We start from the raw sequence: 14664 nt of genomic DNA on the forward strand, positions 1-14664 counted from the left end.
AACATGATAATTAATTGGTTTCTATACATTGCCTCAGCACACTGTTCACTTGTACAGCATTAACTTGTTGAACGCTGCCTTAAACTTTATATTTCTTTTCTTAAAAGTAGCTTTAAATTATATTGAATTTGTGGAGTGACGACTGGGTGTTTTATTCTTTCTTTTAGGATGGGTGACTGGACTTACCACTGAGCCTATACATAAAGAAGCTGGTCCTGGGGAAGAGTTAAAAATGAGCCAGGATATGCAAAACAAAATTGCTTCATTAAGGTAATCTTTTGCTAACTATGTGTTGTGTTTGGTTGTAGCATTATATTCCTTTGTAGGCTTTACTGTAAAATGTTGGTTTCAGGTGAAAATTTCGGACAAGCACCTGTGGCTGTGTTCTCAAGGAATCCTATGGGCTCTTGCACATGGGCGTTTTTTCTGCGTTTAACGTGCGTTTGAGCGCAAATAAACACATTCGCTAATTGATTCATTATATTCTGCCTGGTTATGTTTGGAACGGAAAAATCACTTGGTTGCATTAAAAAAAGTGTTTAAATGCAATATATGTGTTTTTTTTTCGTTTTCTAACATGCAGGAAAAAGACTCCTGTGTAAGAGCCGAAGAGGTAGCAGGAGGGTAATTTGGAGTGAAATCACAATTTGGAGTGAGATCACCTGATATGTAAATATCCCACCGTTATTTGGCAAACAGACTGAAAGCCAGATATTTGCCATTGGAAAACAAATCTTTGTAAGTGGAGGCAAATATATGAATCTGGGTACTCAGACCAGGTGAACATTAAACATGGCCCTTGTCATGATGTAAATAAGAGAAGTATTTTCTTGCGATTATGTGGAGTGTTTGGAAAAATTGTTCCATTCTACAATGTTTTTTTTTTTAAATGCATATTGCAGTGTTCGTTTCTAGAATTGCAGCATAATTGCACCTGCAAAGTGATGCCCAATATTGTGCAATACTTTACCACCTTGTATATTCCTGTTGCTCTCATGGTGTTATGGGTACCTGTGTGAGCACAGTGTACAAAGTGGGCCCATGCATGCACTACCAGGTCAATGGAAGGTTTAAAGTACAGGACTCTTGCACACTGTGCCTGTTGCAGTAAGAGGCCAATGGCGTGTTTATGCTTCATGCAAGAAACTTTACACAAGCTTTATTTTGTGGTGTTTTTGTAAAGCAAGTTGCACACAGTTTTACACATTGCTAATTCTAGATGTATTATGTTTGCTTGTATTGATTTAAAGGGATTCTGTCATGATTTTTATGATGTAGTTTTTATTTCTAAATTACACTGTTTACACTGCAAATAATTCACTCTACAATATAAAATTTCATTCCTGAACCAGCAAGTGTATTTTTTTTTGTTGTAATATTGGTGTGTAGGCAGACATTTCATTTCTTTTTGCCTGGGCATGTGCTTTCAGAAAGAGCCAGCACTTTAGGATGGAACTGCTTTCTGGCAGGCTGTTGTTTCTCCTACTCAATGTAATTTAATGTGTCACAGTGGGACCTGGATTTTACTATTGGGTGCTGTTCTTAGATCTGCCAGGCAGCTGTTATCTTGTGAAAGTTTGCCAGCGCACAGTTTACCTTTATAAAAGCTCTCTCCTTTCCCTGTAGAGCTCCTGAGCGAATGGTAAGTGGTCTTACTACTCAGTCACATTGGTTGCTGGGGGACTTGATTTTAAATGCACTACAAACTTATAATGCTCACATAGTGTAGGACTCGTTCAATGAGGGGCCTTGACATGGCATGTGAGCTTACATATTTTGGCCAAAGTTTGGTACAAGGGATCCTATACCTGTACTAACACTTCATTTTTTTGTAATTATTTTTAAAGGTGTACAAATATTGGCTTTTTATCATTTATAGCAGCTGGTCAACTCCAGAATGTGGGTTAGACCGAACGGTGGCACAATTGTGTTTATAGCAGCTGATGAAGGGAGGGTGTTTCCCCCCCCACTGAAACGTTGATGTGTTTGGTGGTGAAATAAAAGGGGTCCATTCCCCGACTGCACAAACTTGAGTGTGTGCAGATCTGTTTCTATACGTGTACGTATTTATGATATCACTCCAAATTGCAGTACAGTTTGACTGAAGTTTATCAGAGCACAAGTCACATGACTGGGGGCAGCTGGGAAACTCGCAATATGTCTAGCCCCATGCCAGATTTCAAAATTAAATATAAAAAAACCTGTTTGTTCTTTTGAGAAATGGATTTCAGTGCAGAATTCTGCTGGAGCAGCAACATTTTATCCCTTTAAATAACCGCAAACAAAACCATGAAAAATCTTTTAGTAGATAACTCGGCAGCAATAAAAAAAAAGGGGGAAATTCGTAGACTGGTTTTGCTGTGAAGTAAATGATACAGTCGCTTCTTTTTGTATAGGTCTGAACTGGACCAGTTGCAGTTTAAGGTCCTTCAAGAGCGTGATCGGTACCAGCATTCTTCCCAGTCAGTTACTGCTGTGTCTGCTGTGCCTGTCTTCAGTATCAATGACAAATTCACCTTAAACCAAGACGATGCCAGCTACAGCCTAATTCTGGAAGTACAGATGGCCATTGATAATGTTCTGATACAGGTATCATGCACAAAACAAATATATCTTGTTGCATTATTGTCTTTATACATTACACCATTGTACTCTGGGTTGGAGTTAAAAAAGCTTACAGCAGTGTGTTGTTGTATTTGGGCTAACTGGGTTAAAATTCTTCTAAATACTATTTAAATACTATTTAATACCAGTTAATTCCAAAGCTCTCTGGTGTAGTTGTGTCCTGTACTTTGTATTTGTGCAAAATTCTTTAGAGCAGGTGCAGTTGTAAGGGGCATTTGTAGGCACAATAACCTTTGTTTGTAGCATTTCAGTGCATGCAAAATCATTTTTGCTTTACTCCAAATAAAATCCAGGAACAAAGATATTAAGATTAAAGCAGCATCATTGTAGTAATTTTAATATTACAATCTTCCTTCAGCAGCAGGTTTAAGGTATATTTTGTCTTTAAATGAAAATGTGATTTATTTTCGATGTTGTAAATCCATTGGAAGAACTGATGTTTTTCAGCCTGTGTAGTGGGGTGAGAGGTCCCACAGTGCTCATGATATTGATGTTTACAGAGTGACGTCCCTGTGGATCTGCTGGATGTAGACAAGAATTCAGCTGTGGTCAGCTTCAGTGGCTGTGATAATGAGGTGAGAAGCACTTGTGAGAGGATGTAAGAAGCATCTTCATTGAAACAGGAAATTGTATAGTTTATGTAATTACTGGAAGTCGCTAAGTACATGTACATGAGCTATTATAAAACTTTCTCAGATTTCTCACAAATTCGTTAAAGGGATTGTTTTGCTATGAGACAAGGTCAAAACATTACCTCCAACAGTACAGGAGTAGCAAAAAGCCACCCCATGTGACCTTAAAGGAGAACGAAAGCCTAACTAAAGAAGTAGGCTAGAAATAAGCTTAGCTTCTCAACAGCTGCTCAGAGCCCACTGAGCATGTGAATGTCGCAGACACTTTCCAAGATGGTGACCCCCTGTGACAAGTTTGAAGTCCTGGATCATTGCTGCTATTGACAAGCTGAAACTTTAGGCTGGTGCAATTAGTTCAGTATATAAAATATGGCATTTTAGCCATATTCATTTTTAGGGTTTACTTCTTTAAAAGAAGAATCTTTTGTGTGCAGAAGAGCTAGGTTTCAGTGGAAGCCGATGGCATTTGGTCTGCTATCTCAGATAAGCATCCCGGATTAGTGACTGTGTCCTGTTTAACAAGTGTATCAGACCTTATGTCTTGTCCACTGATTCCTAGCCTGTACCCATAGACCAGTGAAATACAACTTCCCGCATTCACCAGCGAATCAGTACAGCCAGAAAGATGGAGAAGAGAGAGCAATTGAGCTGCAGGCAAAATATCAGTTGTTCAGACATTTGTATGTGAAGTAATTCTGGTTTCAGTGTGCTTATTTGTATATTAAAGACATGTTGCAATTATTCTGCCCTCATTATTTGTAAATCTTTGTTGCAGCCAAATGGCAACTTCCTTCTTGCTACCTATCGATGCCAAGCTAACACCACAAGGCTTGAACTCAAGGTAAAATAATAGTGTTTTTTTCGCAAGTGAAATTTTATTGCTTTAAGACCACGTTGTGTTTTCATCTATCGACATAGATACGGTCTATTGAAGGACAGTACGGAACCCTGCAAGCTTATATTACACCTCGCATTCAACCAAAAACATGCCAAGTCCGTCAGTACCAAATTAAGCCTTTATCACTCCATCAAAGAACTCATGCTATTGATCAAAACAGGTACATTGTATAGCAAATGTTTTGTCTACACTGTATAGGAGAACTTAAAGTATTTTTTGTAAGAAAATAGATTGATCAAAAAAAAGCTTCATGCAAAAACAGACCAAAATGTATGATTGGGAGCATGAGTCGTGCTAGACTAATCTTATCTGCTGTATTTCAGGCCCATGAACATGGTGAGCCTGACTGGCCAGTTCAGCTTTTCAGACATGCATTCCTGGGTTGTGTTTTGTTTACCTGAAGTCCCAGAGAAAACTCCAATGGGAGAGAATGTCACCTTTTACTTCCAGAACACCTTTCTGGACACACAGATTGAATGCACCTACAGGTACATAGTAAGATTGTTTTCTCTTAACTTAAACGTTTTGAAATAATTCTAGATTACCTTCTTTTAAAATGTAGAACTAATCCTCAAAAATGTAAATACTGTGAAACCTCAATTGTACATCCCCAGATTTAAATTTTTACCTCATTTTACACTGTTTTTTGAGGTCATGCCAATAAATAATACATAATGCATTTCCTGGATTTTACATTATTTTGTTTTGGTCCCCTGAAAAACATAAAATTGGGGTTCTTTTGTAAACTGAATGCCACTTACCTGTGAGTTACTGTGAATATTGATACAATAAATACATATACAAATGATAGTTACACTTTGTATGTTATACTTAAAGGTGTATTTATCAAAATTTGAGAACATCCATGAATATATAGCATTATATATATATCAGTCATTTTTGCCACCTTTTTTTGTTACAGAAAAGGAGAAGGATTATTTAAATCCGACAATATTTCAACAATTTCTATCCTGAAAGATGTGCTGTCGAAAGAAGCCACTAAAAGAAAGATTAATCTCAACATATCATATGGTATTTTGTCTCATCCACTTTCACATACCCTCTCCTGTATAAAGCTACGTTATCCGGAAACCCATTATCCAGAATGATCTGAATTACAGATGGTCATCTCCCATTTTATACAAATAATCCAAATTTTTTAAAATTATTTTCCTTTTCTCATTAACATTAAAACAGTACCTTGTACTTGATTCCAGCTAAGATATAATTAATCCTTATTGAAAGCAAAACCAGCCTATTGGTTTGTTTTAATGTTTACATGATTTTCTAGTAGACTTAAGGTATGAAGATCCAAATTATGCAAAGATCCGTTATCCAGAAAACCCTAGGTCGCAAGCATTCTGGATAACAGGTTCCATACCTATTCTTCCTTGTTTTCTATTTGCCATATATGCCCACCTTTGTAATGCAGACTATCACAAGTCAACTAATTTATTTTGAGGTCTGGAGGTATTTAGTGTAGTTAAATTGTGTGTACCATCTAATTAGCACATTTAGGCACTTAATTATTCTAGATATGTTAGAAACTAGAAATTACATTATTTATTTAGTCTTCTGTCTGAAAGAGTATTTTTTTCATCAATCAATATAAAACACTGAAATATTTTATCAATGTTAAAAATTGCTTAGAATAACAGTTACTTTCATTAGGAAACAAAAAATATTTTTTGCTTTACGTCCCCTTTTAAATTACTGCCTGGTTTCTAGGATTAGTTAACCATAGCAACTAGATAGCATGCCTTTGTGTCAAATGAAATATAATGTACAACTACCTGAACTAGTACATTTTGCTTTGTAGGTTCCACTATAGTTTATATAAGTAAGCCATGCAAGTTCCAATAGGAATGAATGGAGCATAATTTACATAGAAGGTATCAGATGAGCTGTCTAGGCTAGTGCCGACATGGGTGCTGAAATTAACCCGCTGAAAAATGAAGACAGAAAATCGGTCCCTATGCTGTTTCCCGGCCTGCTGAAACACATTGGCCTGTGTGGCACCAGCCTTAGTATACACTGGTTTTGTTATCTCAAAAGGCAGTACATCTCTTTTTTTAAATATAAGGTTAATGAATAGGGCTGCACCTAAATATACATTTTATCTGTCCTGTTAATACGATTTACTATTTGTATAATGAGCTGTTCCTAATTACAAAAGGTGCGAATTAGGAATAGGAGGGAATTGTTTTTAAAAAAAACTCGTTATCTCCCTTTGAAATAATTACACTATTTTAATTAAAAGCTTAGGCAGCAACTGTTATCAACACAAGTCCTATTTATTGTGTTAATTTTTAGCAAAGGTGTATGCTGCTCGTTTAAGTGGAGATAAATTGGTCAAATCTTGAAAGGAGTCTTTTGCTCACTGAGCAGGACCTAGCGGGGTCAGATAGTTTGGGGGGAACAGCACAGCAGCAGGATGTTGAGGCAGCTAGCTGGGTGACAGTTAGAAAATCTAAGGTGGGCAAAAGGAAAATGGAGGCTGATCCGGAGATTATACATCGCAACAAATTTGCCAGATTGTGTGAAGATGATGGGAGTATGAACTCTGGATTGGCAATTCTAGATGGGGCTGATCTCTCTAACAGCCGGGAGACCAGTTTCTCTAGTAGTGGTGGGGGGGAGAGTAGAGTCAGGCCTAAGCAGATTGTGGTTGTAGGGGACTCAATTATTAGGAAAGTGGATAGGGTAATTTGTCGTCCGGATCGCTACAACCGAACAGTTTGCTGTCTACCTGGTGCCAGGGTTCGGCATGTGGTTGATCGGATAGACAAATTATTGGGTGGGGCTGGGCACGACCCAGCTGTCTTAGTGCATATCGGTACTAATGACAAAATAAATGGTAGATGGAAGACCTTAAAGAATGATTTCAGGGATCTAGGCTCTAAGATCAAGGAAAGGTCTTCCAATGTAATCTTTTCTGAAATTTTGCCTGTGCCACGTGCAAGTTTAGGAAAACAGCGGGAGATTAGGGAGCTTAATGCGTGGCTCAAGTCTTGGTGCAGGAAGGAAGGGTTTGGGTTCCTAGAGCACTGGGCTGACTTTTCGTTGGGGTACAACCTATATAGCCGTGACGGTTTGCACCTCAATGGAAGGGGGTCCGCGGTGCTAGGGGAAAGAATGGCTAAGAGGTTGGAGGAGTGTTTAAACTAGGCAAGAGGGGGGTGGGTGAGATAAAGGATTATGGGGAAGCTAGTGTAGACGGGGTAGTGGGGTTAGTAAGGGGTCATGGGGGAGGAGTGAGGGGGGCATACAGTTTACCAGCTAAGGAGGTCCCTCTGTTACAAGGAAAACAGAATAATACTAACTTAACGTATAATTCTTCACTAAGTAATGCACATTTCAAAAGTAAAAGTAGTAACCTCCGCTGTATGCTGGCAAATGCACGGAGTTTGTCAGGTAAAATGGGAGACCTAGAATTAATTGCATGCTCTAAAAATTATGATATAATTGGTATCACTGAGACCTGGTGGGATGAAACATGTGACTGGATTGTGAATTTAAATGGTTACACCCTTTTTAGGAGGGACAGAGGGATTAAAAAGGGTGGAGGAGTGGGTTTGTATGTAAAGCCTGAATTAAAGCCATGCGCTAAAGAAATAAAAATAGCTGGCACTGGTGAGGGTGTAGAATCACTCTGGGTAGAGATTTCGACTGGGCAAAAGGTATCAAAAAGAATTATCATTGGTGTATGCTATAAACCACCTCGTATAAGTGTCGAGTATGAAGCCCAGCTACTCTTGCAGATACAAGCGGCTTCACAGCTGGGTCAAGTTGTTGCTATGGGTGACTTCAATTATCCAGACATTGACTGGGGTAATGGGGTTGCTAAGACAGAAAAAGCTAGTAGGTTTGTAAATATGCTGAATGACAACTTTTTATTCCAGCTCGTTCAAGAACCTACTAGGAATAACTCTCTTTTGGACCTTGTAATAACTAACAATACTGAACTCATCTCTAACATTTGTGTGGGTGAGCATTTAGGGAATAGTGATCATAACATGGTCTCCTTTGAGATTCTGTTGCAGAAGCAATTCTATAAGGGAGTAACTAAAACACTAAATTTCAGACGTGCAAACTTTGACAGTATAAGGGCATCTCTGCAACATATTAAGTGGGAAATGCTTTTCACAGGGTTAAACACAGAACAAAAATGGGAAGTCTTTAAAATGCTGCTTAATAAATATACTTGTCAGTATATTCCACTTGTAAGCAAGGAACGTCGTTGCAAAGCAAAACCTTTTTGGTTCAATAGAAGCGTTGGTGTTGAGGTGGGTAAGAAAAGACGTGCTTTTAAGGCTTTCAAGTTAGCTGGTACAGCCGAAACATTTATAAGGTACAAGGAGGCCAATAAATCATGCAAAGAAGCTATAAGGCAAGCTAAAATTGCTATAGAAAAGGATATTGCAGCAAGCAGTAAAAAAAATCCCAAATTATTTTTTAAATATGTCAATAGTAAAAAAATGAAGCAGGAAGGGGTGGGACCCTTACTATCAGAGGGGGATCAGCTGGTTGATGAAAACAAAATAAAAGCGCAGATTCTGAACTCGTATTTTTCATCTGTTTACACAAATGAAGAACCAGTAAGTGAAGGTTTCCTTCTTAACACTCCCAATTCTAGTAATACAACTAATGATGCATGGTTCACACAAGAAGAAATTCAAAAGAGACTTGAACAGGTTAAGATTAACAAAGGTCCAGGGCCAGATGGTATTCATCCCAGGGTAATTAGCGAGCTTAGCTCTGTGATTGCCAAACCTCTTTACTTAATTTTTCAGGATTCATTGAGATCTGGTATTGTGCCAAGAGACTGGCGAATTGCTAATGTGGTGCCTCTATTCAAAAAAGGATCCCGTTCTCAGCCTCAAAACTATAGGCCAGTTAGTCTGACGTCAGTATTAGGAAAGCTTTTCGAAGGGTTAATAAAGGATAAGATACTGGACTTCATAGCAAATCATAATACTATGAGTTTGTGCCAGCATGGTTTTATGCGTAATAGATCTTGCCAGACTAACTTAATTTCTTTTTACGAGAATGTAAGTAGAGACCTCGATTCTGGGATGGCAGTGGATGTGATTTACTTAGACTTTGCTAAAGCATTTGATACAGTGCCACACAAAAGGTTACTGGTTAAATTAAGGAATGTTGGCCTGGAACATAGTATTTGTACCTGGATAGCGAACTGGCTAAAAGATAGACTACAAAGAGTGGTGGTAAATGGAACATTTTCTAATTGGACCAGTGTTGTTAGTGGAGTACCGCAGGGCTCTGTACTAGGTCCCTTGCTTTTCAACTTGTTTATTAATGACCTGGAGGTGGGCATTGAAAGTACTGTTTCTATTTTTGCAGATGATACTAAATTGTGCAGAACTATAGGTTCCATGCAGGATGCTGCCACTTTGCAAAGTGATCTGTCTAAACTGGAAAACTGGGCAGCAAACTGGAAAATGAGGTTCAATGTTGATAAATGCAAGGTTATGCACTTTGGCAAAAATAATATAAATGCAAGTTATACACTAAATGGCAATGTGTTGGGAGTTTCCTTAAATGAAAAGGATCTAGGGGTCTTTGTAGATAACACGTTGTCTAATTCTGGGCAGTGTCATTCTGTGGCTACTAAAGCAAATAAAGTTCTGTCTTGCATAAAAAAGGGCATTAACTCAAGGGATGAAAACATAATTATGCCTCTTTATAGGTCCCTGGTAAGGCCTCATCTGGAGTATGCAGTTCAGTTTTGGACTCCAGTCCTTAAGAGGGATATAAATGAGCTGGAGAGAGTGCAGAGACGTGCAACTAAATTGGTTAGAGGGACGGAAGACTTAAATTATGAGGGTAGACTGTCAAGGTTGGGGTTGTTTTCTCTGGAAAAAAGGCGCTTGCGAGGGGACATGATTACACTTTACAAGTACATTAGAGGACATTATAGACAAATGGCAGGGGACCTTTTTACCCATAAAGTGGATCACCGTACCAGAGGCCACCCCTTTAGACTAGAAGAAAAGAACTTTCATTTGAAGCAACGTAGAGGGTTCTTCACAGTCAGGACAGTGAGGTTGTGGAATGCACTGCCGGGTGATGTTGTGATGGCTGATTCAGTTAATGCCTTTAAGAATGGCTTGGATGATTTTTTGGACAGACATAATATTAAAGGCTATTGTGATACTAAACTCTATAGTTAATATAGGTATGGGTATATAGAATTTTAATTAAAAGTAGGGAGGGGTGTGTGTATGGATGCTGGGTTTTCATTTGGAGGGGTTGAACTTGATGGACTTTGTCTTTTTTCAACCCAATTTAACTATGTAACTATGTAACTATGTAAATGTCAGTGACAGCATTTTTAATATAAGCTATACTGCCAGAATGAATACTTAAACAACACATAGTTTGTATCATATTTTATATCATTAAGTGGCCTATTAAAGAATCTTACCAAACTGGAATATAGAGCCCCCATTTTATGATATTTTCTGTGCTCTCTGAGATCTCATGACAGGAAATAATACAGCTTGAACTAGAAGGTGGGAGTTAAAGACTGAACTTTGTCCATGAATTACAGAGACCTACATTGTTCAGGGTAGTAATGTGAGGGCCGGCCTGATACTCGCGAGATCCACATGTTTACCCACAGGTCGGGCGCGTTCATGTCCACCTCGTTGCTCTTCTTGCGGGTCACTGGTGGGTTCGGGTTGAGCTCTTCTGCCTGCTCTCCCCACCCGTGACCTTAGATTGCTGGCTTCCTGTTTTATAGACTAGAGCCTGTCCCGGCCTGTTGCGGCGCTTGTCTAAAAATGGATGGGGAGGGGCAGTGCAGGTCGAGGCTTTCTCAACAAGCATATGGCTAGTTCTGGGGTATAGTTTCCTTTAAATTTGAAGAAAAAGTTGTTAAAAAAGTGGTGTTATTGCCCTTTAACACCCTTTCAAAAGGATATCAAGCAACCTTTTTTAGTGCTATTATTTTCCATGAGCTCATAGGGGATATTCTGCAGCTACAATAAGTTTACAACAGAGAGGAAGCCAGCAACAATCCCCAGGAAGTAGGTTTCCTTGGAATATAAGTGCATGCAGTTGCCTCACACATGGACCAATGTTAGTGCAGTTTAGTTAGTAATTACTAGAATGAATGTTGCAGTTTGTCCGTGCGTGGCAAGCTTTACATCTTTGTTCTGGCCATATAAAACTATGTTTTGTCCCACTTCTTTTGGATTATATATAGATATAAATGAAGAATCTGTTGGGCACACTTTGAAAATGATTCATCCAAAACTGGAGTACCAGCTGCTCTTAGCCAAAAAAGTACAATTAATTGATGCTCTAAAGGTGAGTAAAATGTGAGTTTCTTCTTGTGTGTGTGCTTATTCTAGTTAGTTAGCTGGTCATTCTCTCCTCATGTATTCAAAATCATTTATGTCAAAGGACATTTTAGAACACTGCAAATGAGGCAGTATATGGATAATCATATTAAAGTGGTGGTTTACCTTTAAGTTCACTTTTAGTATGTTATAGAATGGCCAGTTCTAACCAACTTTACAAACAGTCTTTATTGTTTGTTTGTTTTTTTTATCGTTTTTGAATATTTTGCCATTTTCTTCTGATTCTTTCTGACCCCATCTAAAAAATAAATGCTCTGTAAAGCTAAACATTTATTGTTATTGCTGCTTTTTGATATTCATCTTTCTATTCAGGCTCCTCCTAATCATATTCCAGTCTCTTACTTATATCAACGCATGGTTGCTAGGGTAATTTGGCCCCTAGCAACCATATTGCTAAAATTGCAAACTGGAGAGCTGTTGAATAAAAAGCCAAATAACTCAAAAACCACAAATAATAAAAAACGAAAACCAATTGCAAATGGTCTCAGAATATAAGTCTTTACATCATATTAAAAGTTGTTTTAAATGTGAACAACCCCTTTAAACACAGAACTTAAATTTCATAAAATCAACGTTTTTCAGTTGGGCACATAGTTTTGTCCTTCTCTGGCACTTCTGCCAGCTCTATTCTTTCCACATGTCTTGTTAGGAACCTATCTGACACCATGAGCTTAGCAGGAGTGAGACTCGCTTCTTCATTTCCCGTCGTGGGAAGGATCCCACTCCTTTGTCTTATTCTCCCTCTTAGGGTGTTGGCACACGTAGCATTTTGGGAAGATTAGTCGCCCAGCGACAAATCTCCTCTTCTTAGAGCGACTAATCTCCCCGAAATGCCTTCCTCCCGGCTAGAATGTGAATCGCTGGCGGGATGGCACTCGGATCGTTTCAGTTTTCCAAAGTTGTTAGAAACTTCGGGCGACTTTGAAAAACCAAAGCCATCCAAGTGTTTCGATGGCTGCGAAGCCGTCGGCTGGTGAATTCTAGCCGCTTAGTAAATTTACCCCATAGAGTAGAATTAATGCTCTTAGCACTGAATTAAAATCAAAATATGGTTTTGTCCAAAAGGAGCTGCAAGTTCATGAAGGAAACACAGACTTTCTGATCCCAGAGTACCGTTCTATTTTAGAAGAGGCCGAAAAACTTCAGGAAGAATACAAGAAGCAACCTGCACACCTTGAAAGACTTTATGGTTGGTTTTTGTTGTTTTTTTATACATGGGCTCTGTATTTTAGCCACAATGTTTGTAGTAGTGAGCAGAACTTACCTTTTTTGTATTTTTTTTATGGTATATAGGGATTTATCCCATTGCAAAGATTCTCACTTACAGCTTTGCTCTACGGACTACACCCCTAGTTATATCTAATGCCAGACCATGCACAAATGCAAATTTTTAACAGACCTACAACAGATGATAAGAAAGGATGCAACCAGTGACAGTAGACAATGCTAGAACTGCAAGCTGAGTCACTATTATCTTTATAGAGTAAAAGTAAAGCAATTTGCACTTACCTAATAATATCTGCAATCCTCAAACAGAAAGTAAAAATGCTTTTGTATAGACCCTATAGAAATAAACTAGTGATCAGTTATGGCTCTACTAATAAAGAGATTCTGTTGGAATGAGTCAAACTCAAAAAGGTGGTTGTAAAGGGGAATAAAAACACTCCTCTGAAAGTAGCTGACAATTCAGTATAGTTTTTTGTTTGTTTTTGCAGGTATGATCACTGATCTCTTCATTGACAAGTTCAAATTCAAGGGCACAAATGTGAAAACGAAGGTCCCTCTCTTGCTGGAGATTTTGGACAACTATGAACAAAATGCTCTTATGGCTTTTTTTGAGACTGCACAATGAGTTTACGTGAGTCAGATACAGCTCAGAGTAATGTGAATCAAGGCAGTCATGTATAATAGCAGAATCTGGCCATTCTGGGGTTGTAGAATAGTTCAACAACACCCAAGGAACCACGTTTGATATGCCTGATGAATAGTATTTATTTCTCCAGTCTCTCTGTTTGACCTCCTTCCCAACAGTCTTTTATTCATAAATGTTTGTGTAGTTTGAAAGATGATACTAGTAACATTCCTATTATTGTGTTTCCTATGTTAGGAATGTGGCTATTGAGTTAATTAGTATATGCCATTACAAAAAAACAGCACAGTAAAGCTACAGAACCTGCTGATTTCCCTGTCATTCGTACGGGGAGCATTGATTTCAGGGGTAATCACAGTTCCAACAGTAGTAACACATAGTGATTGAGAGTTTTTATACTGGTGTCTAGGATATAAATAAGATCAGCATTGCTTGGAATCAAGAGAAATGGATAGAGTATGGTGAATGATTGACCATTACAGTTTATTCTACAGAAGTGAAATACAGAATAAATGACCATCACCAGGATTGGACTGGGCTGGTGGGACACTGGGCAAAAATCAGGTGCTCCGCAGCCTTCATGGGCCCTGCCGACCCAGGCCCACTCCCTGTAGCACCTCAAACGCACCCTCTCGCCCAATCGTAAGTGAATGTAAAAGGTATGCAGCACAGTGACGGCGAGGGATGAAGAGGGGTTACGTCAGTAGGGGAGCCCCTTCAAATCACAAGTGGGGCCCTTGAGATCGGAGTCCCGGAACCCCTGTCCGACGTTGATTTGTCACAGTTTCACACTTTTGCACACCTGCAGGAATAATAGAGGCTTTACACACACATGCAAATGTATGCTAATTTTCAGCATCTGTGGTCTTTGAAATCATTGAGTGGGGGCTCCAGTGCTTCCAACTCCTATAGTACAAACATGAAAAAAACAAGTTTATCAGTCTGACTTGCTTTTACCTGATAACCTTGTCCACAGCACTTGTCTTAAAAATGTGACAGTTAATTTGCATTATCTTGAAAAATTTGTAATAACTTATTAAATTATTCTCTTTATGAGTTGTGCAGCAAATGTCTATTATTTGTATATTTTACAATGCCTTTAAAGATAAAATCATATGTTCTGAACATGCTGAACTTAAAGGGATACTGTCATGGGAAAAAAAAAAATTCAAAATGAATCAGTTAATAGTGCTGCTCCAGCAGAATTCTGCACTGAAATCCATTTCTCAAAAGAACGAACAGATTTTTTTA

General features: G+C 38.5%; 1 protein-coding gene across 3 annotated transcripts in view; it reads left to right on the forward strand.

Annotated features, from left to right (window-relative positions):
* Positions 1 to 14469, forward strand: part of bbs7.L (Bardet-Biedl syndrome 7 L homeolog) — a 32285-nt gene extending 17816 nt beyond the window's left edge. For all 3 annotated transcript variants that reach the window (XM_041589979.1, XM_018251203.2, XM_018251200.2), the window contains exons 11-20: positions 168 to 270; positions 2397 to 2589; positions 3126 to 3200; positions 4033 to 4098; positions 4176 to 4315; positions 4479 to 4643; positions 5078 to 5187; positions 11387 to 11490; positions 12609 to 12732; positions 13259 to 14469. In XM_041589979.1, the coding sequence (XP_041445913.1) occupies positions 168 to 270; positions 2397 to 2589; positions 3126 to 3200; positions 4033 to 4098; positions 4176 to 4315; positions 4479 to 4643; positions 5078 to 5187; positions 11387 to 11490; positions 12609 to 12732; positions 13259 to 13395 (1217 nt within the window). In that variant the 3' untranslated portion in view covers positions 13396 to 14469. The remainder of the gene's footprint in view (positions 1 to 167; positions 271 to 2396; positions 2590 to 3125; positions 3201 to 4032; positions 4099 to 4175; positions 4316 to 4478; positions 4644 to 5077; positions 5188 to 11386; positions 11491 to 12608; positions 12733 to 13258) is intronic.
* Positions 14470 to 14664: the final 195 nt, after the last annotated feature.

The sequence above is a fragment of the Xenopus laevis genome, chromosome 1L (assembly GCF_017654675.1).
Source record: "Xenopus laevis strain J_2021 chromosome 1L, Xenopus_laevis_v10.1, whole genome shotgun sequence".
Taxonomy (NCBI): domain Eukaryota; kingdom Metazoa; phylum Chordata; class Amphibia; order Anura; family Pipidae; genus Xenopus; species Xenopus laevis.